Genomic DNA, 27766 nt, shown 5'->3' on the forward strand with positions numbered 1-27766 from the left:
ATGTGGGAAGCAGATTGGGCTGCAGATTGAAGCCATAGGACCTGGAATATACTTTCTGAACGGAGTGGAAAACTAATTGGTTAATCTTAAGCACCATCTTCTGCTTCCACAGCTGATGAAGGCTTTGCTTCCCATGGAATCTTGCCCCAGGGCTTTTCCTTAACCCCCTTTCACTAGGACAAAAATCTAAAGCCCCCTGTGCCTTCCAGCTTTCTCTCCCTAACTCTCCACTCCTATTTTGTACTTGAGCCATGCTGAACCTGTTTAGGTGAGTGCAGCTACATAACATCTAAATCTTTGAGGACCTGCTTTCTTCCTGGTCTGCAAAATACACTAGGTCCCTCCCCATAGCCTTAGCCCAGCTCCATCCTCTTCTGTGAAATCTCATGCTCTTCCTTTCCCTCTAAACTAGGTACTTCTCTGCACTAAAGCAATCATATCACCACACTCTACACACTATGAGGTTATTTCCTCACTGTAGGGCACACCCCTCAAGGTCTTGTCTACCTTTATAGCCCATATCTCAGGCATAGCGCAGGGTTTATCTCTTAATAGGGGCTCTACCATTTCTTAAAGTAAATGAACCCATTAGCATTTTATCTCTGGGAAGGTCTAAACCGTAGAAAAATCACACTTCTTTTCTTAGAAGAAGGAACATATTCAAATACCAAGAACTGCAGTTCCTGGTAAGACCTTTCAGAAAATGGCATTACCAACAGCAGCAACTGGAAACTCAGCAGAATGTTTAAGTGCTAAGAAAAGTGAAATGGGTCAAGATTTGAATAGCCATGCCATAAGTATCCTAGGGAGTAAGGGGAAGGGGGAGGAGATAGCTAAATCTTAATAATTACAAAAATAAAACAAAATAATCACAAGCAACCTTTTTCTTAAGAATCACATATATTTAAATTGTGGACCTGGGATGTACATACCACAGCAAAGAGATATTAAGATCTACCTGGATTCTAACTCCATCCAATAGGGATTCATCCCCAACAGTCTGAGCCAACTTTCCAGCAGGGTGGGTTTGGAAAGTACACTCTGAAATAAGATCACCTATTGCCATTACCACTGTCCTCCTCCCCAGTCTTTCATGGGCTGTCCTCTTTAGTTGTCCATGAGGTTCCCAGGGCTGTGGGGAGGACTTTTCAGCTTGGGAGTAGACAGGTGCTCCAGCTCATAGTGCCCATTCTCAGAAGTCTTGTGTGTGAGTTTATCCTTCATGTCCTCATGGCTCCTCTTGTGCTCAATAATCTGTTGGAGTTGGTGCCCAGCATATTCTGGCTTGGTGGTCAGTGGGCCAGCTGGCACAGCTACACCTAGAATATCTGACACCATGTAGGGGCGCAGCCAGCCCACCAAGGGAGTACTCCCAGGGCTATAGTGGGTCTGTTTATGGTAGAAGAGGAGTCCATCTACCTATAAGAGGAAAAATCATGAATCAGAATGACTGTAGGCCACATATTTCAAAGACAACTACACAGAGGCAGCTCTTCTGGGTCCTTTTGTTGTTGCTGGAAAACTAGGTCTTGTCTATTACAAAGCCCATCTCTGTAGACCAGTCTGGCCTTGAACTCACAAAGATCCACCAGCCTCTGCCTTCTAAGTGATGGGATTAAAGGAACGTGCAGCCAGGCCCAGGCAATTTTTCTTTCTTTCTTCTTTCTTTTTCTAAGCAACTGCCAGTGGAAAAAAAACTCCTTTGCTTCTCATATGAAGCTTCTTAAAGAAAGGGCTGGGGCTAGAATTGGCAGTACATACCTATAACCCCAGGACTCTGCAGGTTGAAGTAGGGATCAAGTTGAAGATCAAACAAACTGAGCTATATAGTGAAACCATCTCCCCCCACCCCCCCCCAAAAAAAAGGGAAAGGGGAGATCTAAACAAAAACAAAACAAAAATTAAAAAAAGAACACTGTTCCACTTACAAAATGCTTTCCACCCATTGTTTTACTTTTTTAGAGATGGGGTTTTTCAATATAGAAAGTTCTAGGCACCTCTGTAAAGATGCAAAGTATGAAGCAGGAATTCAACCTGAGTCCATGTCTTCTCTCCCCACATTCTGGGTTCTTTCTACCACCACAAAGTCTCAATAGTAAGGCTGAGCTCCTCATATGGGATAAGAGCAAGAGATCTAGGTAGCTCCATCAATGCACAGACTGACACAGGAACAATCCTGTTCAGAGACTCTGCTGCCCAAGCTGTTGTTGGGCCTCCCCCTAGACTGCCAGGAGCCACATTCTGGGAAACTCCATTCTTCTAGACGGGAAAACCTCCTGCAGCCCATCTTTCTCCTTTGTGACTCACCCCTAAAAAGCTCCAAGAGTTACAAATAAAGAGAGTGCTCCTACCACCTTCTTAATTGACCCCAGAAATGAAGCATTTCCTTATCCGGGAAGCTGGGATCCTTCACAGATTAAATACATTTGACTATGACTGGGCAGAATTTTAAAAAGGATGATAGCAAAGAAAACTTTGCTTGTTAAGCCAAGAGAGTAACTGCAGGTTCTGAGGATGATAAAAGACTGTCCCAGGAGTTCCTGGGGACAGGAGAGTTTCAGTGCTAATACATGGAAGTATGGACAAAGTAAGGGAGCTGGCCTTCCCACCATACCACGGATTAGTAAACACCGTTATCCTTGGAGCCATCGGTGGTCTGATCAAAAAAGAATCAGGGGTTCAAACATCTGTGGGGGTCAGTCAGTCACATATGCCCATATGCCTTTACAACCTGCTATGGCCGTCAAACAAGGCACACAATGATGACTCAGGATGGAGGGATCCTCTGCTCTTCTCTAGGCCCGTTTCCTGGGGTGCTGGGGACTATTCAATGCTGGTGTTGACTTTAGTGGAGGTAAGGCTGCGGCTCTGGAGAGCAGCAACAACACTTACTTAGAATTCATTTTCAGCAAAAAAAAAAGTATTTTTCAGCCCTGTTTTGATGCTTAGACAGAGCAAAATCAGAGGCTCTGTTAAGATTCATGTACCCCGGTCTCCTTGTGTCCTATAATCATGTCAGAGCAATAGACAATGGTTTCATTACCTCAAAAGGAAAATCCATAGACAGCACTTTACACAGGCTCTCGGGGGTACATGGGAAATTCTTTAGCCCCACAAATTTAAACTGAAATATAAATGAGATCAAAGAGTTAGTACATGTTTCAGATGATACTAGCTCTAATGACTGAAAACTTGATCAAATAACTTTTGCTTCCCAGTACTCAGGAAGCTGAGGCAGGAAAATCACTGTGAGTTTGGAGTTTCAAGGTCAACCTAAGCTATCAATCCAGTCTTTAAAAAGGGGGGAAGGAATAGAAAGAAATTCAAATGCTTAGACCCCACTTCCAGCACCCTAAGAACAGTCTAGAAGTATGTGTTTCACCAAGTCCTAGGTACTACTCACAGAGATCTAAGCTAGTCTGGTTTACATAACAAGCTCCAGGCCAGCCTGGGCTATACAGTGAAATCCTTGTCTCTAAAAAATGCTAATAGGTTGCTGTATATTGAAATATTCCATCACACAGGGAAGCTCCGTAAATGGGTAAACAACTCAGGGCGTCCCTAAAGTTGACCAGATGAACTAGGCCCTGTTATGCTGACAGAGTAAACAATAAATGCTGAGCATCTCTCTCAGATCAAAAGTGCAAACTTTGCAAAGAAGGCTCTGAGACCAGGCAGCGCCTAGAAGAGGCAGAAACCAGCTGAGTATCCTGAAAAAGGCTTAGAAAAGAATCACCCAGAGCCAGGCGGTGGTGGCGCATGCCTTTAATCCAAGCATGTGGGAGGCAGAGACAGGCGGATCTCTGTGAGTTTGAGACCAGCCTGGCCTACAAGAGCTAGTTCCAAGACAGGCTCTAAAACTACAGAGAAACCCTGTCTCAGAAAAAAAAAAAAAGTGTCACTCAGCTAGGACACTCTCCAACCTGCTGAGCTACCTGCAGGTACTCAGATTTCCCAGCTTTTGTGAGCTGTCACTCATGCTGGGGTGGGCTTTGATGATATAGTCATTTCTGTTCCCATAAGTAACCCCTTACCCGTATTCCTATAACTAATCCCAACAGAATTCATTGGTTCACCATGTGGGACTGTGGGGAGTACTGTACCTTGTTCTATAGGGGGTTCCCTATCTGAAGTGGGTAAATGTGTTATTGTGTCTCCCCAAGAAAAGTTTGCCACACAACATAGGTACAGCTCAGTGAACATAGGTGAGGCTGTGGATTCAGTTACTACACACACACACACATACAGTGGCAAAATGCTCACTGAGCATGCGTGAGGCTCTCTGTTCAATCACTACACATACACAAACACACATGCACACACACACACACACAGAGAAAGTGGTAAAATGCTTACTGAGAGCATGGGTGAGGCCCTGGATTCAATTACTACACACACAGACACACACACAGCATTTTATAACAAGCATCATTTACTAAGTGCCTTACCATAAGGATTAAGCTATGAAGAGCTGCATGTGTGTGTGTGTAATTTGGTTCCTACAATAACTCTTGATAGTACCCTTTATTTTTAGAGATGGGCTCTCACTCTATAGCTATATTGTCCAGGCTAATGTCAAAATTGAGCTCCTCCTTCCTCAGCCTCCTGTGTGCTAGGATTAGGATTATAAGTATGTACTACCCCTCCTGGCTTATTAGTGCAATTTGCAGATAAAACACACACACACACACACACACACACACACACACACACACACCACTAAAGTAAGTGAGGCTATTATTCTAATAATTACCATTATTATTTTTAATGGTCCTAGGGATTGAACCTAGGTCTTTACATATTCTAAACAAGTTCTATAAACTGAGCCTCACCTCTAGCCCTACACTAGTAGTTATTAAACTGAAACAATTCAAACCTGGATGCCTATTAAACTCACGGTCATCCCATTGCACTATTATATGCTGCCTCAAAAGATAAACTCATCAATCAAAATTGGTGACTCTGGGGTTGGAGGGATGGCTCAGTGGTTAAGAGCACTGGTTGCTCTTCCAGAGGACCTGGCTTTGGATTTCTAGCAGTCACGTGGCTGTTCCAACCACTCTGAGGAGATCGATGCCTTCTTCTGGCCTCTGTGGGCTCCAGGTAGTGCAGATATACAGGTAGGCAAAACACATATACAGATATAATTAAATATAAAATAATTTTGGGTCAGGCATGGTGACACACACCTTTAGTCTCAGCACTCAGGAGTCAGAGGCAGACAGATGTCTGTGAGTTTGAGACTAGCCTGGTCTATAAGACAGCCAGGACTATGAACAGAAACTCTGTTTAAAAAGAAAGGAGGGGGGTTGCTGGAGAGATGGCTCAGCAGTTAAGAGCACTGGTTGCTCTTCCAGAGGTCCTGAGTTCAATTCCCAGCAACCAGACGGTGGCGGTGACTCGCAAACATCTGTAATGAGATCTGGTGCCCTCTTCTGGCCTGTAGGCATACATGCAGACAGAACACTGTGTACGTAATCAACCTTGGGCAGGGGAGGAAGGAAGGAAGGAGGGAAGGAAGGAGGGAGGGAGGGAGGGAGGGAGGAAGGAAGGAAGGAAGGAAGGAAGGAAGGAAGGAAGGAAGGAAGGAAGGAAGGAGAATTGTAGCTCATGCCTGTAATCCCAACAGTTAGGAAGCTGAGGCAAGAAGATCAGGGCTCTAAGGCCATAGAAGCAAAGCCAGCTTGGGCCGTATGAAGCCTTGTCTCTAAACCAAACAATAATAATGATAAAGAACTGTGTAATATTAACAGTAGCCTTACAGGATTAATCTTGGTTTTCTCTCCGAGTCCTTCTTCTTCTGGTAACTTTGAGTGCATCCAGTAGAATCGGAAATCAGTCTGCCACACAGAAGGTTGAGAAAAAAAGATAAAATATTGTTCATCTCAAATGCTTATATGAATAAAATACCTCATTCTCACAGCCATGTGACTTAAAAAGCCCTAAGTCCTAGTGTTGCTATCCCCATTTCCATTAATAACCATAAATTTATCAAAAATTTCAAGATTTTAATTGTGTGTGTGGCAGGTGTTTCTGATGGGAAGATGGATCAGTGGCTGAGAACACCTGCTATGCAAACTTGTAACCTGGATTTATCTTTATAACCCACACTTGGAAGATGAAAACCTTCACCCAAAAGATATCCTTTGACCTCCATGTACTTGCCTTCATTCATTCAAACACATCACACACAATAAAGATAAATAAAATTCTAAAATAGATTTTCACTGTTTATGTTATACAAAATATTATATAAAGCATTTTCAGACAAGTATATGTTGTAGAGATTTTTTTCTTTTAAAATTTAGCAAAGCTGCCAGTCATAGTGACTCAAACCTGCACAAATCCCAACATTCGGGAGACAGAGGCAGATATCCTTGACTACATAGTGAAATCAGCCTATGATATATAAAATCTGTCTTGACTCCACTCTCCTTAGGGTGCCAGTGGCTCACACTTGCAATCCCCACAATCAGAAGGACCACGAGTTGGAGGTTATCCTGGACTATACAGCAACATCTAGTATTTATTTATTTAGGTTTGGTGGACATTTGTTTGTTTGTTTTTGAAATAGAATCTCCCCCTTCCCCCCCCTCCCCCCACATATGACTGTCTTGGAATCTTGGAATCTTCTGTGTAGACCAAGCTAGCCTCAAACTAACAGAGACCTGCTTGCTTGCCTCTAAAAACTCAGAGACATCTACTTGCCTCCTGAGGGCTGGGATGAAGGGCACATACCACCACACCTGGCTATATTTATTTTTTAAAGACAAAGTCTCACTATGTAGTCTGAGCTGGGCTCAAACTCATAAAGCACCCCTTGCCTCCCCAGGTGCTGGAATCAAAGGCTACCAGGCCCAGCCAACACCTATAATCTAATTAATTAATCTTTCACCTCTTTTTTTTTCTTTTTTAAAAACTTTTATTTATTTATATTTTATGTGTGAGTGTTCTGCATATAACCCTGCATTCCAGAAAAGGGCATCAGATCCTATGAATAATTGTGAGCCACCATGTGGTTGAAAGGAACTGAATTCACAACCTCTAGAAAAACAGCTAGCTCTTAATTGCTAAGTCATCTCTTCAGTCCTTGGTCTGGTTTTTCGAGACAAGGTTTCTCTGTGTAACAGCCCTGGCTGTCTTGGAACTCACTTTGTAGACCAGGCTGGCCTCGAATTCAGAGATGCTCCTGTCTCTGCCTCCCCAGTGATCAAAGGTGTGCACCACCACTATCTAGCAATCTTCAGCCTCTTAAATAGGGTAGCCTGCTTCAAACAATAAGAACAATACAATCTTTACTCAGATATAGTGGGTCCTGCCTGTAAACCCAGCATTTGGAAAGCCACAGCAGGATTGCCCACAAGATTTAGGCCAGGGGCTGGAGAGATGGCTCAGAGGATAAGAGCACTGGCTGCTCTTCCAGAGGTCCTGAGTTCAATTCCCAGCAACCACATGGTGGCTCACAACCATCTGTAATGAGATCTGCTGCCCTCTTCTGGCCCACAGGGATACATGCAGACAGAATATTGTATATATAATAAATAAATAAATCTTAAAAAAAAAAGATTTAGGCCAACCAAGGCTACATAGTTAGATCTATGCCAACTTCAACTATAGAATGAGACTCTGTCTTTAAATACATACACAGCTGGGCTATGGTGACACACACCTTTAATACCAGTACTCCGGAGGGAGAGGCAGGTGTATCTCTGTGAGTATGAGGCCAGCCTGATCTTATAGAGCAAGTTCCAGGTCAGTCAGAACTGCACAGAGAAACCCTGACTGGAAAAACAAACAAATAAATAAACAGATGAATAATTAATGAATTAATGAATAATTAAGTAACTTCAACTACTTGCTATAACTTCAACCAACCACTATTTTATCATTATTGTTATTTTACATTTTGAGGACTCTGAGAATCAAAAGAGTAAAGTCACTATCCTGGGTAAACAAAGAAAATGTGTGAGACGTAGATTCTTCTATGCTTCATTCCTCCTTGTTCATTTTAATCTGGCTATTAAAAAACACTATACTGCTGAATCTTTTCCTAAGCACTTGATTCTCTGAATTATTAATATGCATCTTTCTATGAGACACTCCTTGTTCTTTTACTTTACTTCTGGAAATTTGAAACAATAAAAGTGATTTTCTTTTTCTTCTGTGTATATGTGTGTTTTTTAAAAAATTTATTTACTTATTATGTATACAGCATTCTGCCTGCATGTATTCCTGCACACCAGAAGAGGTCACCAGATCTTATTACAGATGGTTGTGAGCCACCATGTGGGTGCTGGGAATTGAACTCAGGACCTCTGGAAGAACAGTCAGTGCTCTTAACCTCTGAGCCACCTCTCTAGCCCCATGTTCTTATTCAGACAGGGTTTTGTGTAGCTCAGGCTGGCCTCAAACTTGCTATATATCAGAGGGTGGCTTTGAACTTCTGATCCTCTGTGGAGGCTGCAGGCATGTACCAGTTTATGAGGTGCTGGGAACTGAATGCAGAGTTTTGTGTGCAGTATGTAAGCATTTTACTAACTGAGTTGCACCCTCAGTCTCCTGATCTGTTTTGTTGAGACAGGAATGGTCTTGCTACATAGCTCAGGCTGGGCTTGAGATTCATGACATTCTTTTAGCTTCAGCCTGTAATAAATGGACCACAGTCATGAGCTACCACGCTGAACTTGTGTTTTCCTTATAGTATAACTATATATGTGGAAATATATATGTGGTTTTAATTACCAAATCTGTAAGTTATGAATATATGTGGTGAACATCCTTTAACAAAACTAAAGGGAGACCCAGGTGGTGGTGGCATACATCTTTAATCCCAGTACTAGGAAAGCAGAGAGAGGCAGGAGGATCTCTGTAAATTCAAGGCCAGTCTGGTCTACAGAGCAAGTTCCAGGACAGCCTGGACTACACAGAGAAAGCCTGCCTTGGAAAATAAAAAACAAACAAGCAAACAATACCAAAAATGAAAAACTAAAGGGAAACTTGGGGCAGGAATGAAGACAAAACCTATACTCTCAACCGCTTGGGGAGAAAGAAGCAGGAGGATGTCGGTAGGTTTGGGACTGTTTTAGGCTAAATAATGACTTCTTGTTTCAAAAACAAAGCAGGGTGTGGCTACTTAATGAGTTCCAGGTTGCCCAGGGCTAAATAGCAAGATTCTACCCCAGACAAACTGAGCCATCACTAGCTGGCATTAATGAAATCCACCATAAGGTAACAGAATAGAAAGAAACAGTCTAGTGGGCTATCCCAGTGTAGGGGTGCATGCTTTGGATCCCAGCACTCAGGAGGCAGAGGGAGGTGCATCTCTGAGTTTCAGGCCAGCCAAGGCTGCACAGTGGGACTTTGTCTCACAAAAAGAAAAAAAGAAAGAAGGAAGGAAGGAAGGAAGGAAGGAAGGAAGGAAGGAAGGAAAGAAGGCAGGAAGGCAGGAAGGCAGGAAGGAAGGAAGGAAGTCAATCTGGAGCTAGGCACAATGGATCATGTCTGTAATCTCTTCCTAGAGCAAGCTTTGAGATGAGGCTCTGTATCATACCAAAGATGACCTGGCATTTTCAGGGTCAGGATGTGGTAGGTGAAAGACAGAAGGTACAGGAGTTAATTTGATGGTGTTGTTTGCATAACTTCTTACCCTTCAATTGTCCCTACAACAATCCTCCCATTCTCTAGAGCGAGGCAAGGGGTGGCCACAACTGCTAGCATAGCCCCAGCCCGCAGCTCTGCTGTTTTTTTCTCCCTAAGAACTGTCATACTTCCCTTAGTTCCTCCTACTTATTTTTAAAAGTAAGCTAATTCAGACACCCTTGAAGATGCAGGGAGCACTAGATAATGTTCTTGATTACCACATCCTGTATCTACCAAGAAGTTGGTCACGTACCAAACCCACACGCTGACCCACCTTCCCAGGAGGAAAGAAGACAGGAAAGACGAGGAGATTATCAATCCTTACCTGGCAGTCATAAAAAGGGTGTCCCCGCCAGCACATCACATCCAAAACATAGTAGGTCTGGTTCACTTCACTGTAAATGCAGTCCAGGATGGTGTAGTCTACAGATACAAGGAAGAAAGTCAACAGAGAACTCAAAGATAGTGTTCCATCCACCATGATGGGAGGAGCCCCATCTTAACAATCCTTAGGACTTATGGCAACTGTCAGTACTAAAGATGATGGGCTCATCAAGGAGAGAATCCTACATAGCCCTTTCTAGACCTGGCATAGCAGAAGTCTTTAGAGATCACACTTTAGCCAAGTGGGAATTCTAAACAAGTTGGGACATTTATTTACTTCTAAAGAAGCTCAGATTTTATTTTGCTTTTTTTTTTTTTTAAAGATAAGCTACCCGGGAATTCATTATGGACCCAAAGATGACTTTGAACTCCTGATCTTCTTGCTTCCGTCTTCCAAGTGCTAGGACTACAGGCAGGCACCATCAAACCTGCTCTTTTACTGTTTTAAGACAGGACTGCACTCTGTAGCCCAGACTGGCCTCAAGCTTACAGCAGTCCGACTGTCCCCGACTTCCTTGCAGCCACTCTAGGCTATTTTTATTGTGTGTGTTTGTGAAAGGCTTTGCTGTTACCCAAGCTTTCGCTGACTTTCTGAGGGACTGGACACAGCCACATCTGGCTTACCATTACTTTTCATGTTCTTACTGTAAGTGCTGTGCTATGTGAGGAATATCAAGTAGAACTCATCACTTTCTTCAAGGAAATAGATATAAGATGATCATAGAAAGAGACAAGAGCTAAGTCATCGACATAAACTATCAACAATAGGAGTTGGCAGGCTACATTGCCTCTTGCCTGTACTCCCTGCCCTTGGTAAGCTGAAGCAAGAGGATGAGGAACGTTTTTCTTTCTTTTTTTTTTTGCTTTATTTATTTAATTTGTGTGTCTGTGTGTGTGTGGTTTTTTGAGACAGGGTTTATCTGTGTAGCCCTGGCTGCCCCGGACCTCACTCTGTAGACCAGACAGCCTCCAACTCACAGAGATCTGCCTGCCTCTGCCTCCTGAGTGCTGGGATTAAAGGCATGCACCCCCACCACCCGGTGAGGATCAGGAATTAATGTCATCCTTAGTACATGATCAACCTGATCCTTACATGAACCTCCACCATAAAAAAAAAAAAGAAAAAAAAGAGGAAAAACAAAACAAAACAGAGAAGGCTACCCTTACTAGAGAAAACAGAAGAAATCTTCAATGAGTCTGAGCAGGAAGAGAATAGAGCAGGGTTTGGGCCTCAGCTTTGCCAGTTCCACTCAAAACAACCAATACATTATTTAATCCTAGTCCACTTACTAGGGCCAGGTAGGAGAATAGTTAAGTAGGAAAATGACAAAGAAGAGAGAGAATTGGACTGGGAAACCTCAGCAACAGCTCACTGTGTCATTACAATTGACAGTCTCTCAGGGACCTTTACAGGAGAAAGAACTGTAATAATGGGCCAAGGCATGATCTTCATTCAGAGATTACTACATAGAGGGCCTCACAGGGCTGCATTTTATCATGGAATTGAGGAGACCTGACCCTGAGGGGAGGAAGCGTTCAAAGTGGGTCATTAAAACAACTAACCAGAAGTCTGCTTTGTACTTTCACACAGAAAGCTGTGGATGCTCTGATGGTGAGGCCTCAGGAGAGGGTTTTTCCCTGTCTCCTAAAGCCCAAGTCCTTTCCCTATGGCTCTCCAGCATTAACCAGGGCGCGAGAGTAGGAATGGTGTCGTGGCCTCGTCCTTGGAGAGTAACAGGGATCAACGGGAAAACCAACAGCAGCTGTCCCTGAGACTATCAAAATCAATGACAGCTGGGCCATGGTAGTACATGCTTTTAATCCCAGCACTCAGAAGGCAGAGGCAGGCAGATCTCTGTGAGTTTGAAGACAATCTAGTCTTCAGAGCTAGTGTTGTAGGACAGCCAAGGCTACACAAAGAAACCCTATCTTTAAAAAAAAAAAAGTCAGTTCATATATTATAGAAAATCACCTAGAATTTTACAAATGTAAACTCTGCCTGATTCTATACAATAAAGAAGGGACCTACCTCACCCATACCTAAGGGCAAGAGCATTAGACAACTTGACCCAGGGAATACCCATGAAAGTCAAAGAGGCCTTGTCCTGCCAACTTCCAGAAGGGTCAAAGTGGAAAGAAAGAAAGTTGTGACTATCAGCAGCCTGGGATACAAAGCAGCAGAGGTGCACAGAGATGGGCTAACAGAACCTCCTGCTCTAGATGGACAACCTTGAGATCACCAGGGCCAACAGGCCCTTCCACTATGTTCTGCCTGCCTATAACTAGAGGACTGAGTACCTCTATCCTCAATAGAGATAAGTGTAACTGCTTATGAATCAAGTCCTACAGACCATTGTCTTCTAGGTGTGGAGAAGAGAGACTAACAAAGACAAAGACAAGTTTTTGGATTCACTGGAACTGGAAACCAATTAGTAGCTTTTACTCCAGTTCTACATTAGATTCAGGAGCAGCCAGCCCCACCCAGTGCCTCTGCAAGACTCAGCTGAGTGTGAATCAACCCTGGCTCTCACTTTGCTTGGTCTGCTTCTAACCCGATGCCCTCCACCTCTCCAGCTGGCTTGGCTGGCTCCTAGGGTCCCACTTTAACATTCATGTATCCACCCACTATCCCAGGCATTCACTCATTTCATCGCCTGACCTTCAGACCCAGGATGTCCACACATCTGCTCCTGAAATCCATCTCTAGGCTCCAAGGGTGCATTCATTAACCCTGGGAATCCACCCAAACATGTCAGAGGTCCACCCCCAACTTCCTTGGGTTCACTCAAAACTCATGGCCCCCACACTGAAGCATCAGAAACATCCCACTCTTCCCACCATCGACTGAAATGCTAATTTCAGCATTTGGTTTGCTTTCTGCTTTTTCCCATGGAGAATATTTGCAAAGTTTTAAATTTTGTTCTATCCCAGAGCCTGTTGAACAGACCACCTGTTAAAAACAAACAATAGTAAAACATGGAGTCAAAGGATGTAACTTCATTGTTAAAGTGTTTGTCTGGAAAGCACAAAGCTATGGGTTCAATACTCAACAATATTCAACATTCAATAAAGCAATATCATTCTTAGCCACAGAGCAATTTGAAGTCCAGCCTGTGCACCATGATATTGTTTCATAAACAAAACCATGGTGCTGGAGCAATGACGCAGAAGTTAAAAACAGTGATTTCTTTTTCAGAGAACCCCAGTTCAAGTTCCAGCATCCACATAGCAAGTCACAGTAGTTTATAGATTTAGTGTTAGGGGGTCTGACAAACTCTTTTGGCTTCCAGAGCCACTGTATGCAAGTGGTACACAGATACACACACAGGCGAAATATCCACACACACAAAATAATAAAATATAAAAAAATTAATAGAAAAAAAATACCCAAACAAAAAATACCTAGCCAGGCAAGAAACTATCTTATACTAGTAAAAAAAATTGCAAATGAACGGCACATAATGACGCATGCTTATAATCTACTGCTTGGGAAATAGATCAAAGGTTTAGAGTTCAAGTCTTGATTACACAGCAAGTTTGAAGATAGCCTGGGCTATACAAGACCTTCCTTTTTTCTTTAAATGACAAAAACTTAGTAAATAACTACACATAATGGTACATTCTTATAATATCAGTTTGTAATCTTAGCACTAGGGAGGCTAAGGCAGGGAGATTAGGAGGTTCGGGCCAGCCTCAGTTACATGGTGTGCTGGGTAGTTTTATGTCAACTTGACATAAGCTAAAGTCATCTTTGAGGAAGGAACCTCAATTTTAAAAATGCTTCCTCACCCTGTCTCGAAAAACCAAAAAAAAAAAAAAAAAAAAAAAAAAACTTCCTTGGGCTGGAGAGATGGCTCAGAGGTTAAGAGCACTGGATGCTCTTCCAGAGATCCTGAGTTCAGTACCCAGCAACTACATGGTGGCTCACAACCATCTGTAATGAGATCTGATGCCCTCTTTTGGTGTGAAGGCATGCATGCAGACAGAATACTGTATACATAATTTTTTTTTTTTTTTTTTTGGTTTTTCCAGACAGGGTTTCTCTGTGGCTTTGGAGCCTGTCCTGGAACTAGCTCTTGTAGACCAGGCTGGCCTCGAATTCACAGAGATCCGCCTGTCTCTGCCTCCCAAGTGCTGGGATTAAAGGCGTGCGCCACCCCCCCACCCCCCACATAATAAATCTTAAAAAAAAAATGCTTACTGCCCGGAGGTGGTAGTACACTGCCTTTAACTTCCTTTGTAGACCATGCTGGCCTTGAAAAATACACCTGCTTCTGCCTCCCAAGTGCTGGGATTAAAGAGGCAGGGGGATCTCTGTGAGTTCGAGACCAGCCTGGTCTACAGAGCTAGTTCCAGGACAGGCTCCAAGACCACAGAGAAACCCTGTCTCGAAAAACCAAAAAAAAAAAAAAAAAAAAGGAAGTTAAAGGATATTCAGGGCTATACAGGGAAACCCTGTCGCAAAATTCCAAATAAGCCAGACAGTGGTGGTGCACGCTTTCAATTCCCACACTTGGGAGGTAGAGGCAGGTGAATCTCAGTGATTTCAAGACCTGCCTGTTGAACTCTACAAAGTGAGTTCCAAGCGAGTTCCAGGATAGCCGGGACTGTTACACAGAGAAATTCATCACGAAAAACTGAAGAAGAAGAAAAAAAAGGAAGGAAGGAAAGGAGGGAGGGAGAAAGGGGGGGAAGAGAGAGAGAGAGAGAGAGAGAGAGAGAGAGAGAGAGAGAGAGAGAGAATGCTTCTATAAGATTGGGTTATAGGCAAATCTTTAGAGCATTTTCTTAATTAGTTTTTGATGGGTGAGTGGTGCTACCCCTAGGCTGGTGGTCCTGGGTTCTATGAGAAGGCAGGCCGAGCATGCCAGTAAGCAGCACCCCTCTACGGCCTCTACATCAGCTCCTGCCTGCAGGTTCCTGCCCTGTCTGAGCTCCTGTCCTGGCTCCCTTAAATGATGAGCTACAATACACAAGTGTAAGACAAATCAGCTCTTCCTCTCAACCTTGCTTTAGACCTAGTGTTGCATTTTAATTGTAAGTTTTATTATTATGTGTGTTGCATGTACACGGGCATTTAATTGTAAGTTTTATTATTATGTATGTCGCATGTACACGGGCATTTTAATTGTAAGTTTTATTATTATGTATGTCGCATGTACGCGGGCATTTAATTGTAAGTTTTATTATTATGTGTGTCGCATGTACACGGGCATTTAATTGTAAGGTTTTTTTTTTTTTTTTTTTTTATTTTTTTTGGTTTTTCGAGACAGGGTTTCTCTGTGGCTTTGGAGCCTGTCCTGGAACTAGCTCTGTAGACCAGGCTGGTCTTGAACTCACAGAGATCCGAGTAAGTTTTATTATTATGTATGTCGCATGTACATGGGTATTTAATTGTAAGTTTTATTATTATGTATGTCGCATGTACATGGGCATTTTAATTGTAAGTTTTTTTTTTTTTTTTTTTTGGTTTTTCGAGACAGGGTTTCTCTGTGGCTTTGGAGCCTGTCCTGGAACTAGCTCTGTAGACCAGGCTGGTCTCGAACTCACAGAGATCCGCCTGCCTCTGCCTCCCGAGTGCTGGGATTAAAGGCGTGCGCCACCACCGCCCGGCTTAATTGTAAGTTTTATTATTATGTATGTTGCATGTACACGGGCATGTCCTACAGCACATGTGTGAAGCTCACAAGACAACTCTTAGGAGTTAACTTTCTAACTTTCACTGTGGGCTCAATCTCAGGTTACGAGGAGTTGGCAAAAAGCCCTTTTACCTACGGAATTGGCTGGCTAGCCCCTGAAGCCTCAGAGGTCCTTTGTGATTGAGCCCCAGCACCAAAGAGATAGTGGGAGAGAAAGACCAAAAAACCAGTAAATACATATCATACGTAGGTACCTTTGGCTGTTGTTGAGTTTCTCCTGTTGCCTCCTGGCAGAAGGGAAGAAAACCTATTGACACAGTAGCCACTCTTGGTGTAGGCGCTGGTTGAACCCTGTAGGGAGAAAGCTGCCATTCTCATTAGGCATTCACAGATGGCCTTGACTCTCGCTTTTTACTACAGGGCTGTCATCAGCGCAAAGATGGTCAGAAAAAAATCTCTTCCAGCAGGAAAGCACTCTGAGGCCAACGCCAGGCACAGAGGTGTGGCCGATGAAAATGGGAAGCAAATATACATTTGTCACATAGTAGGCTTGCTGGTGTTAGAGGCAAGAAGCAGTTACTCACCCTGGAGGCCACGATAAGGGCTCTTTTCCCAACAGGACACACAACCACAATCCATTCTTGCCCCAAATCTGAAGGGACGTCAATTAACCACTCAGAAAGCATCAACTAGGAACACAAAAATGGTGTTAAAAGATCAGCAAGAGTATGTAATTCAAACATCACAAGAACAAAGCATTAACATCTTACATATGTAATACAAATACAGCTAAAAGCTGAGGGCAGAGGTATTTCCATGCCAGGTGCTCTAAGAAGCAAGCTGATCTCCAGCATAACCGACAGATGGAAGGCATTTATTGGTGACTTGGCATCTGCCCTTACTATCACCATCTGCATCCTACTTACTGCCTTACCTCAAGGCCTAAAAGTCTATAACTATTATATTCTGGGTTTGCACATCAGTTTCTTGGGAAGCTCAGGTGAGAGGATTGTCAAATTCACAGCTTGCCTGGACAACTTAATGACATGTTTCAAATTTTTAAAGTTGGCCTTAACTCATTATGTAGGTGAACACGACTCTGAACTTTTATGATCCTCCTGGCTCCACCTCCTAAATGTCAAAGTTGCAATCCTGAACTGGCAGTGGTGGCTTACATCTTTAATCCCAGCACTCAGGAGGCAGAGACATGTGGATCTCTGGTCTACAGAGCTAGTTCCAGGACAATCAGGGCTACAGAGAAACCCAGTGTGTGTGTGTTGGGGGGGGGGGGAATTCCAGCATATTACATGCGTGTAGTACACAAAACTCATGCAGGCATAGACATAGTCATAGTTTACAAAAATGATTTGAGCTGGGCGGTGGTGTCACATGCTTTTAATCTCAGCACTTGGACAGAGGTAGGCGTATCTCAGTAAACTTGAGACTAGCCTGGTCTACAAAGCGAGTTCCAGGACATCTAGGACTATTACACAGAGAAACTCTGCCTCGAAAAAACAAATAATAATATAATAATTCGAGCATGATTGCCAGTATTTGCTGAAAGAGCTATTAACTCAATAGAAAATACTTTAAAAACCAGGTGTGGTGGTATATGCCTTTAATACCAGCACTAGGGAGGCAGAGGCAGAAGAATCTCTGAGTTTGAGGCAAGTCTGGTCTACAGAGTGAGTTCCAGAAGAGAGATATATACAGAGAAACCCTGTTTTGAAAAACCAAAGGAAAAAAATTTAGAAAGATAAAAGGTATTTTCATATAAGAAAGTTAACAATAGACCAAGCTACTGCCTAAGTGTATACCTAGGCTATGACGCTATCCTTCTTCTGAGTATTTTCTGGGACTCTCACAAAGAAGGCTATTAAGTTTTATTTATAGTGGCAATATCCTAACTTTCTGTATTTCTGTGATCTACAGTTCTGTTTACAAAGCGTAATCCTGTTCCACATGCCTTAGGAATTATCCTGTTGGGGCTGGAGAGATGGTTTAAAGGTTAAGAGCACAGGCTGCTCTCCCAGAGGACCTGGGTTCAATTCCCAGCACCCACATGGCAGTTCACTGCTGTCTGTAACTCCACTCTAGGGAATCTGGCTCCTTCGCATGGACATACCTGTAAGTAAAACACCAATGCACATAAAATAATAATAAATTATAAAAAAAAAGGAAACATCCTGTGATCCCGTTTAACTTTCCCACAACTGGTATTTACTCTACTTTATATGAATATTTATTTGCATGTATGTCTGTGCTTCACATCCACGCCTGATGCTCAAGAATGCCAGAAATGGGTATAAATAAGACTAGAGTTACAAACTGTCGTGAACTATCATGTGGGTGCTAGGAATTGAATTCAGATCCACCGGAAAAGCAGCTAGTGTCTTAACTGCTGAGCATTCTCTCCAGCTCCTCCTAGCAATTTCTTAAAAAACATCAAAACCCATCAAAATCCTATGTATGGCTAACATAAAGGAAATGAAAGGCAACTCTGTTCTGCGCAGTCCATGTCTAGGCTCTTGGTGTGCCATACACTTTCCTGTAGTTCCTACATATCTGTTTCCTTTCCAAGTTTTAAGAGGAAGCCTCTATTTCTCTTAAAGGCCCTATCATGCTGCCTCTGATCTGACAGATTGTCCTTTTGATGGTTTTCAACCTCACAGCCCAGTCACAGCCCCCAGAGTCTTCAGTATCTCTTTCCTAATAAAGCTCATTTCTGAAGGGTCTCAGCTTCTTCTTCTACCAAGCCTGCTATTCTTCAGTTCCTCCTAACACCTACAATACCAACCTGCCCATCTGTGCAATAGTGGTATGACTGCTACAGGAGTAACCAACTTAATCACATTTGAGGTATGGGCTACAGGAGGGAATCTATGCATGGTATATAAACCTCAGAGACAAATGGCCACAGAAGTCATAGGCTCTGGGGAAGAGACTTATTACTCTTTTTTTTTTTAAGCTAAACTAACATCATGTCAAACTGCCTTCTAACTCTCAATAGTTATACAAACAAACACTACTTTTAGTCTTTTTGTTTGTTTGGTTTCTGCTTTTTTGGTTTTTGTTTTTTTCCAAGAAAGGATTTCTTTGTGTAGTCCTGGCTGTCCTGGAACTAGGTATGTAAACTAGGCTGGCCTCAAACTCACGGAGATCTGTCTGCCTCTGCCACCCAGTACTGGAATTAAAGGTGTGCCACCACCACCTGGCAACTACTTTTAATCTTAATCGGAGAAGCCTCTTTGAATGATGGTTGGCCGTTAAAGGTGTTGAGAATAAGTGACAGTTGAATGTTCAGTTCTAAAACAGACATTTATACCTCCCTTCTAAGGCTTAGGGAACATCTTGGAAGAGGAAACAGAAAGAATGGAAGACTGGAAGATATGGAGAAGGGCTATGAAATGCTATCTTCCCAATTTTATGGGCATGAATAACCACTACAATCATGAACTCACAGAACCTGCCGTTTCTTTGCACAAGGCCAACAAAAGACTGGCCTTGGCAACAAGGTCTACACACACACACACACACACACACACACACACACACACAGAACTAGAGGCTATGGATAGATTCTGGGAATGGGGAATCAATGTCTTCAGATACAAACCCACTAGTAAGCCCACCAGGTTCTAATGCATATCATAGTTCCAAATATAGATACGGGGATGACTTTGGTTAAATGCAGCAGGTCACAAAACAGAAAGGCATAAACCTGGGGGAAGGATTTGTAGGGAGGAGGGGAGTTGAAGAAGTGAGAGGGGTATGAGAAAGGATGAAGGGCAAGCAGAAAGCATTATATATCCATATGAAATTATAAACAAATAAATAAATATAGCTAATAAAAATACTTCAAAAGAGAAAATTAATGTCTTAGAATTGGATAATGGTGATAGCTGCCCAGTCTTGTGACTATACTAAAAAAAAAAAAAAACATTATTGTAGTATTCTTTTCTTTTCTGTCTCTCTCTTGAAATTGAATTTCATACTGTAGATCTGGCTGATCTGTCATTTATTATATAGCCTAGGCTGACCTTCAACCTCTGGCAATCCTTGGCTAAGGTCTTAACCTTTCAACTAAATGCTAAAATTTACAGATAAGAGCTACCGTACCTGGATCAAGAATTTTATTTTCGTATAGCAAACTTACTTATAGCTACACTTACTCTAAGAGTATAGGAACACTGGGTAGTGATGGTGTATGCCTTTAATTCCAGAACCCAGGAGGCACAGGCAGGCAGATCTCTTGAATTTGAGGCCAGCCTGTCTACAGAGTGAGTTCCAGGATAGCCAGGGATACTCAGAGAAACCCTGTCTCAAAACAAACAAAAAGAATTTTCTTTCTTTTTTTTTTTTAATTTATTTATTTTATGCACATTGGTGTTTTTGCCTTTGTATATGTCTGTGTGAGGGTGTTGGATTGCGTGGAACTGGAGTCACAGACAGTTGTGAGCTGCCATGTGGGTGCTGGGAATCGAACCCTGGTCCTCTGGAAGAACAGTCAGTACTCTTAACCTCTGGGCCATCCCTCAGCCCAACAAAAAGAATTTTCAAGACAGGGGTGGCGCATGCCTTCAATCCCAGGGCTCAAGTGGCAGAGGCAGGTGCATCTCTGAATTCAAGGTCAGCCTGGTCTACAGATAAAGTTCCAGAACAGCCAAGGCTACACAGAGAAACCTTGTCTCCAAAAACAAAAAAAATAAAATAAAAATAAAAAATAAGGGTATAGAGGCTATTTATGGTCCATGTCTATCACACAGCAAAGCCTGATTGCATATAACAAGTTTTTCATTTTTCCCGAACAAAATTGTATGTATGAGGCAGAAGAATCATGAGTGCAAGGCCAACTTTAGTTACATAGCCAAACCTTGTCACAAATAAACAAAAACTGAAGAATACTTTGTCTGTATTATCTGTACTATATTTGGAGGAGAGAAACAGGTAGGTGGGTATTCCCAAGAAGTGTATTCTAAAGGCAAGAGGATTCTACAAAGTAGTATATTACATCAAGGAAGACCCCTGCTTTAACTCAGACCTACACCCTTTCTTCTGGAACACCACGACTGTGTGGGACAGTCCTTTCCTGTTTCCCCTGTAGCACCACCAGCTATAATAAGGCATTTAGTTGAGTGTGGCAAAGTGATTGGTTGTTTTATGGTTCAACATTACCGTGGTCAACTGGATGTCCCACTCTGGATCTCTTTAGGGGCAGATGCACTTCCTCCTACTTGATACCACCCCAATGTACAATGCCAAGACTGGCCTCGTAGTACTCCAGCAGGGAAAAACTACCAACCAAGGAAGGGATGAGGACACTGGGATTGTGGGTAGGCCCCATCCAAACCAACAATCATGGTGATACTTTGTTTATGTTTTAACAAATAAAGCTTGCCTGAAGATCAGAGTGCAGAATTAAACCACTAGAAGCCAAACAGTGGTGGCAGACACCTGTTATCCCAGGACTCAGGAGACAGAGGCAGAGGGATCTCCGTTAGTTCAAGGCTACCCTGGGCTACCTGAAATTGATCCAGTCTAAAGGGGAACAGAGCTCACACAAAGGTGGTCTTAGCACTAGAGATCACACACCTTTAATCCCGGCACTAGGGAGGTGGAGACAGGAATGTGATACAGCTGGGAGGAGCTCAGTGCAGCCTGGGCAATCAGTCTGAGAAAGCAGTCTGGACAGGATCACTCTTTGGTCTGAGCATTGATAGAGGTAAGAAATCTAGTGTCTGGTCATTGTGCTTCTCTGATCCTTCCGCTTTCACCCCCTGATAGCTGACTCCAAGATTTATTATTAAGAATGGTTAGAGCTGGGCGGTGGTGGCACACACCTTTAATCCTAGCACTCAGGAAGCAGAGGCAGGCTGATCTCTGTGAGTTTGAGGCCAGCCTGGTCTACAAGAGTTAGTTCCAGGACAGACTCCAAAACTACAGAGAAACCCTGTCTCGAAAAACAAAAAAACAACAACAACAACAAAAAAAGAGGCTGGGTTTCTCCATCAATAGTGACAGAACATTTGCCTAGAATACACAAAGCCCTGGGTTATAATCCCTGTTCAAAAGAAAGAGGATGTGGATCTGTTACTGGAGTAGTTCAGGAGCTCTCTGTATGAGCTGGCAGCCTCTGGCTAACAGTGTGGGGCCAGATGGACTAGTCACCAGCCACAGACTTCATCAGTCTCTCTACATAGTCCTGGCTGTCCTGGAACTCACTATGTAGATCAGGCTGGCCTCGAACTCACAGAAATCCACCTGCCTCTACCTCCTAAGTGCTGGATAAAAGGCGTGCGCCACTACATCTAGCTTCATCAGTGTCTCCAGTCAGCCAGCAGAACTTTAAGCCAGCTCTGCTACCATCATTCTCTCTACAAATACACCAGCAATTCCTATTCATTAGCCTTGCCCATTCCCATTTTTAGTTTGTTTTTGTTTTCAAGACAATTTTTCTGTGTATCAGCCTTGGCTGTCCTGGAACTCGCTTTGTAGACCAGGCTGGCCTAGATCAAACTCATAGCCACCTGCCTCTGCCCACCAAGTGCTCGAATTAAAGACATGTATCACCACCCAATGCCCATCCTTTTTTTTTCCTTTGGTTTTTTGAGACAGGGTTTCTGTGCGTAGCTTTGGAGCCTGTCCTGGCACTTGCTCTGTAGACTGCACCCCCCCCCTTTTATAGCAGCATTTATTTGGTGGGTTTTGACTACATGTGGAGAGTGTAAACCTTTGGAACACTCACTTGATTAGCATAGCGTTTTGGTAACTTCTTGCCAGGGTCAATGTCCATTTCCTCATCATCTTTCTTATCTTCTTCCCCACTCTCCATCCCCGTCCAGTCATCTTCAGCCAGTCTTCTGGCATGGTTCACATAGTCCAACCGCTTGCTGGAGGAGAAGATAAGGTCAGGTCTATGCATACTATACAAAGATATCCTACAGCATACAGATGTCATTCAATTAAAGGATGACAAATTTGGAAGTGACTAGGGAAATCTGGTGGGGGTAAGAAATAGCAAAACTTCTTTTGTAAGGTTAAACTAGTGACTGTCACCTCACAGTTCCTAAGCAGGGAACACCCTCTGAACAGTCTTCCTCGGTTTCTAAAGAATGTTCAAAGTAGGGGCAGGAAAAGTGGCTCAGCGGTTGGGAGCATGACTGCTATTCCAGAGGACCTGGGTTCAATCCCCAGAGCCCACATGGCAGGTCAGAGCTGTCTGCAATCCAGGATCGGACACCCTCACATAGACATACATGTAAATGGAATACCAGTGCACATAAAATAAAAATAAATTATTTAAAAAATGTTCAAAGTAAACCATCCTTAGAGGAATTTCCAAGACTCACTAGCTGAATAAGCTAAACCCACATTACCCCACTGCACTCTAGATGAGAAACATTTCCTGCCTGGCAGACTCATCAAAAGACCAGAGATGGGAAGGAGGAAACACTAAAGGCAGTGAGAAGTTCAAAGCAAGAGACACTTCTGGGGCATTCCACTTCAGACAGCATGTTGATCTTGTTTGACTTTCAAAAGAAGCTACTTGGCTTACGACTTGACATCTTTGCTGGTACACATTTTTTATCCCAGTACCCCAGAGACAGAGGCAGGTGGATCTCTGGGAGTACAGGAAACCTCGTCTATATAAGTGAGTTCCAGAATAGCTACATAGTGAGACCTTGTCTAAAAAAAAAAAAGCAAAGCACCAAGAGCCTGGTTTGTCCCAGCAGTGATGGGATACACCTTTAATTTTAATCCCAGCACTCAGGGGCAGAGGCAGGCAGATCTTTGAGTTCGAGGCCAACCTGGTCTACAGAGCAAGTTCTAGGACGTCCAGGGCCACACAGAGAAACCCTGTCTCAAAAATGCCAAAAAGAAAACAGGGAAGGAAAGGAGTGAGTGGGGCTGCAATCAGCAAACAACTCAGAATTTATCAGGGACTGCCTGTGTTAAGCCCATCTACTGGCAGTGCTGTGCAAAATGCAGACACTATGCAAGTGGTACAGCTGTGGCTAGTTCCTTCCAATTCGCTTTTCTTTATGTTAGGACTCCAAAGAGGCCAAAGATGCACTGAGAACAAAGGACAGGCCTTCACCTCAGAGAGCACAGCCTAACACACACCTATCTTGCCCTTTTCCTGTTTGTTCATTTTGGCATTTAGAATTAAATGTAGGGAAAACATTTCCACCAATTCTCTGTAGAATTAACTTGAACTTCCAAGGGCACTACAGAAACATTTGGACTGAAGGCAGATGAGAAGGCCATACCAAGTCCATCATCAGAATGAGTGAGAAGCCACACATAAGCAATACAGGGAATGTGGGAGCAGAAGTCTAAATTGCAAAGTTCAGTAGTATTGCCAGGAAAAACAGAAAAATGTAATCAAATAAGTGAGCTTTTGCTTCAAAAGTTCAGTTTTTTTTTTTAAAGATTTATTTATTGTGTACACAGTGTTCAGCCTCCTTGTACGCCTGCAGGCCAGAAGAGGGCACAAGATCTCATTACGGATGGTTGTGAATCACCATGTGGTTGCTGGGAATTGAACTCAGGACCTCCGGAAGATCAGCCAGTGATCTTAACCTCTGAGCCATCTCTCTAGCCCAAAAGTTCAGTTTTTCCTTCTTTTTTTATATGCAGAAAATGTATGGATAAAAGATAAATACCTGTGACAGAATTTACCCACCCAACCTTGTGGACAGGAAATAACCTTCTTCTGTGCAGGGGTTCTATGGAGACCAGCCTAGTAGACAGGAATACCCGTCTGTGCAGGAGTTCTACGAAGAGAAGCCTAGTGGACAGGAATACCCTTCTTCTGTGCAAGGGTTCTACGGAGAGAAGCCTAGCTGACAGGAATAACCTTCTTCTGTGCAGGGGTTCTACAGAGAGAAGCCTAGCAGACAGGAATAACCTTCTTCTGTGCAGGGGTCCTATGGAGAGAAGCCTAGCAGACAGGAATACCCTTCTTCTGTGCAGGGGTCCTATGGAAAGAAGTCCAGTGGCCTGTGAATGATTCACAGCTCCCAGCATAAAGAAGCCAAGGAGTTGAAGCACCCTTACGATTTCTGTAGTTCTAGCAACTGGCGGCGCCGCTCACTTTGCTCCAAGGAACTGTACTTGGACTTGTATTGGGATAGACGAGGGTGTGGGGCAGCCGTGCTGTTCAGTTCTTGAGACACAGAAAAGCTACCAGCTAGGGCCTGACTCAGTTCTTCCATCTTCCCTAGAAAGGAAAACATAAAACGGTTCATTTATTTATTCCATATTTTGATAATAAGGCAGTTATTATTTAAAAGAAAAATCTCACTTAACCAAAATTAGTTATTTCTGTGGAGGGAGACAAAAGATAAATGAGTTATATATTAGTAATAGTAATGTTATTTTCTATTAGTACGTCAATAACAGAAAGTTTAATAGCTGAGGGAATAAATCTAAACACCAATCATTAAATAAAGTTCCTTTATTGCCTTTTTTCTGCTTCTCATCACAATAAGCTACCTCTAACATCCAGTGATGTGAAAGAGCATCTTAACTTGGTTTCTAAATAGTTCTAAGTATATTTCTGATGATATTTTTGTTTATTTTTCACCATGTAATCCTGGCTGGCTTCAAATTTACAAAGACTTGCCTCTGCCCCCAGGTGCTGAGATTAAAGACATAGCCTACCGAGAAGCTTAGAAAGAAGGAAAGAAAGAAAGAAAACAAGTAAGCAAGCCAGGAGGTGCTGGTGCACGCCTTTAATCCCAGCACTCGGGAGGCAGAGGCAGTCAGATCTCTATGAGTTCGAGGCCAGCCTGGTCTACAAGAGCTAGTTCCAGGACAGGTTCTAAAAGCTACAGAGAAACCCTGTCTCGAAAAACAAAACAAAACAAAAGTGCACACAGCACCACTGCACCCAGGATACTGCAAATCAAATTCAAGGTCAGGCTGGTCTATATATTGAGTTCCAAGCCAGACAGGAAAACATTAAGGAGGCCCTGTTCCAAAATAAAAACAGAACTGTGGTGAGTCATGCCTGTAATCTCACAATCTCATCTACTCCCCAGGGTAAGGAAGAGGATGACAAATTAAAGGCCTGGCTGGGCTACAGAATAAGCTCACAACCAGCCTGGGTAATCTAGCACAACCCTATTTTAGGAAAAAGAAAGGAGAGGAAAGAAAAGGAAAAGTGAAAATTAGGTGGGACCGGGCTCACTAATGCCTAAAATCCCAGCACAAGGGGATGAAGGCCGGAAAGGAGGATCAGTAGTTCAAGGCCAGCCACGAATACAAAGGGAATTCTAGATAAGTATGGGACTATTGAGACCCCCGCCTCAAAAAACAAATGGGCTGTAGAGATGACTCAGGGGGTAGGGGCACTTGTCATTCCTGCAGAGGAACTGGATTCAATTCCTGGCACCGATACAGTGGCTCACAACGAATTTGAGGCTGTCTTTTGGCCTCTCCAGGCAAGCACATGGTGCATACATATAGTTACAAATCTTTTTAAAAAGGGGGTAGCTGGAATTATAGCTCAATAGAGAAGTGTTTCCATTGCATGCAATGCTCCTGGTTCAATTCACAGTTCTTCAATCCCAGCTGGCTTTGGAGCTCAGTGTCAAGTGTTTGTCTTTGATTGGCTGGGAGGGTGGAGTGAGGTTAATACACATGGATTCACAACTTTAACCATTTAAGAACACAGTTCTGCAGTGAGGAATAACTTTACATTGTCACCAACTGTTTCCAGCTTGCAAAATTAACCTTCTAGCTGGTTGTGGTAGCGTGCCCACGTTATCCAAAAACTGGAAGGTTGAGACAGGAGGATTTCACCAAGTTTCAATCAGCCTGAGCTACAGAATAAAACTATCTCATTAAAAGGGAGGAAGGAGAGACCGGATGTAGGGTGGGAGAGGACTGGAGAGATGGCTCAGCTTTTCAGCTATTAGGTTAAGAGTACTGGCTGCTCTTCCAGAGGGCCCGGGTTCCACATAGTGGTTAATGAGCATCTGTAAAGCAGTTCCGGGGAACTGGAGCCCTTTTCTTTCCCCCCAGCAGTGCACCCATGTGGCGCACAGACATGCAAGCAAAACACCCATACACGCTTTCTTTTAAATGTGCATACATGACACATACAAATAAACGGGGAGGGCTGGAGAGATGGCTCAGTGGTTAAGAGCATTGCCTGCTCTTCCAAAGGTCCTGAGTTCAATTCCCAGCAACCACATGGTGGCTCACAACCATCTGTAATGAGGTCTAGTGCCCTCTTCTGGCCTGCAGGCATACATGTAGACAGAATATTGTATACCTAATAAATAAATATTTAAAAAAAATAAACGGGGAAAAAAGGATGGGAATATACTTCCATTGGTAGAGCATTTGCCCAGTATGCACCGAATTTGGACCAAGCTTTGGGTTTGAAACCCAGGAGGAAAAAAGAAAAAGACAGCAGCAAGCTGCTTTTATATATCCTTAAGACATTAAGAGTGCTTCTTTTAGAAAATGTGTTAAGTGAAATGAATTTAAGGTTGTGTATCAAAGTATTTGTAATACAACTGGGAATATTACTGGGAATACAACTGGGATAATTACTGAGCTCCCCCCCCCCCCCCCGCGCAAGGTATCCTCAATAGTATGCCACTGAAACCGACCCTAACGGTACACTAGAGGGTGGCACACGCCTGCAATGGCAGTAAGACTGAGGAAGGAAACGAACTCCCGAATGTAAGGCCCACGGAAGCCTCTTCCCTAGTCTGACATATGCTCCCTCAAGGCAGCAGTGCATTCTGCCGTCCTCCCTGTCACTACTCCCTCCCGACTGTCTCTCTCTATTGATGGGGTCATCTATCTCTAGCTCACCCTGCCACACAATAATATTCCTCATGAGTTCAGGTCAGATTCCCTTGCATACAACGGCAGAAATATGGCCAAACCCGACATCCTAGACTGGTGGGCCTCTCCACGTAGCGACTGGAAAGGCAAAGTATTGGGCCATCGGAAGAAGTTACAGCTAAGTCGCAGGAAGCGGACAGGGCCAAACTCAAGACTTACCGCACCGAGGAGTCAGTCGCGCACGCAGCTTCCGCCTCCACGAACTGACCAATTAGCCGCCCTAGCGGAGTTAGACC

General features: G+C 43.3%; 1 protein-coding gene across 3 annotated transcripts; it reads right to left on the minus strand.

Annotated features, from left to right (window-relative positions):
• Positions 1-881: 881 nt before the first annotated feature.
• On the minus strand, positions 882-27766 carry Snupn (snurportin 1). 3 transcript variants are annotated; one of them, XM_075965813.1, is made up of 9 exons: positions 27690-27766; positions 24723-24885; positions 22408-22552; positions 16247-16351; positions 15917-16013; positions 9965-10062; positions 5763-5840; positions 3044-3124; positions 882-1419 (listed from the first exon to the last, which is right to left on the minus strand). In XM_075965813.1, exons 2-9 carry the CDS (start codon positions 24878-24880, stop codon positions 1108-1110), a joined length of 1074 nt encoding a protein of 357 aa, XP_075821928.1. In that variant the 5' UTR covers positions 24881-24885; positions 27690-27766; the 3' UTR covers positions 882-1107. The 3 variants fall into 3 exon arrangements, with proteins under 3 accessions (XP_075821928.1, XP_075821927.1, XP_075821929.1); XM_075965812.1 differs by lacking the exon at positions 27690-27766 and adding an exon at positions 27498-27518; XM_075965814.1 differs by lacking the exons at positions 3044-3124; positions 27690-27766 and adding an exon at positions 27498-27553.

Source organism: Microtus pennsylvanicus, chromosome 3 (genome assembly GCF_037038515.1).
Source record: "Microtus pennsylvanicus isolate mMicPen1 chromosome 3, mMicPen1.hap1, whole genome shotgun sequence".
NCBI lineage: Eukaryota > Metazoa > Chordata > Mammalia > Rodentia > Cricetidae > Microtus > Microtus pennsylvanicus.

Excerpts from the sequence above, each read along its gene's own strand:
- Snupn (XM_075965813.1), bottom strand. The coding sequence starts at position 24,880 with ATGGAAGAACTGAGTCAGGCCCTAGCTGGTAGCTTTTCTGTGTCTCAA. Across the intron at positions 5,841-9,964 it reads ACCCTTTTTATGACTGCCAG|ACTGATTTCCGATTCTACTG; the intron begins GTAAGGATTGAT and ends TCTGTGTGGCAG. Across the intron at positions 1,420-3,043 it reads CTATGGATTTTCCTTTTGAG|GTAGATGGACTCCTCTTCTA; the intron begins GTAATGAAACCA and ends TTCCTCTTATAG.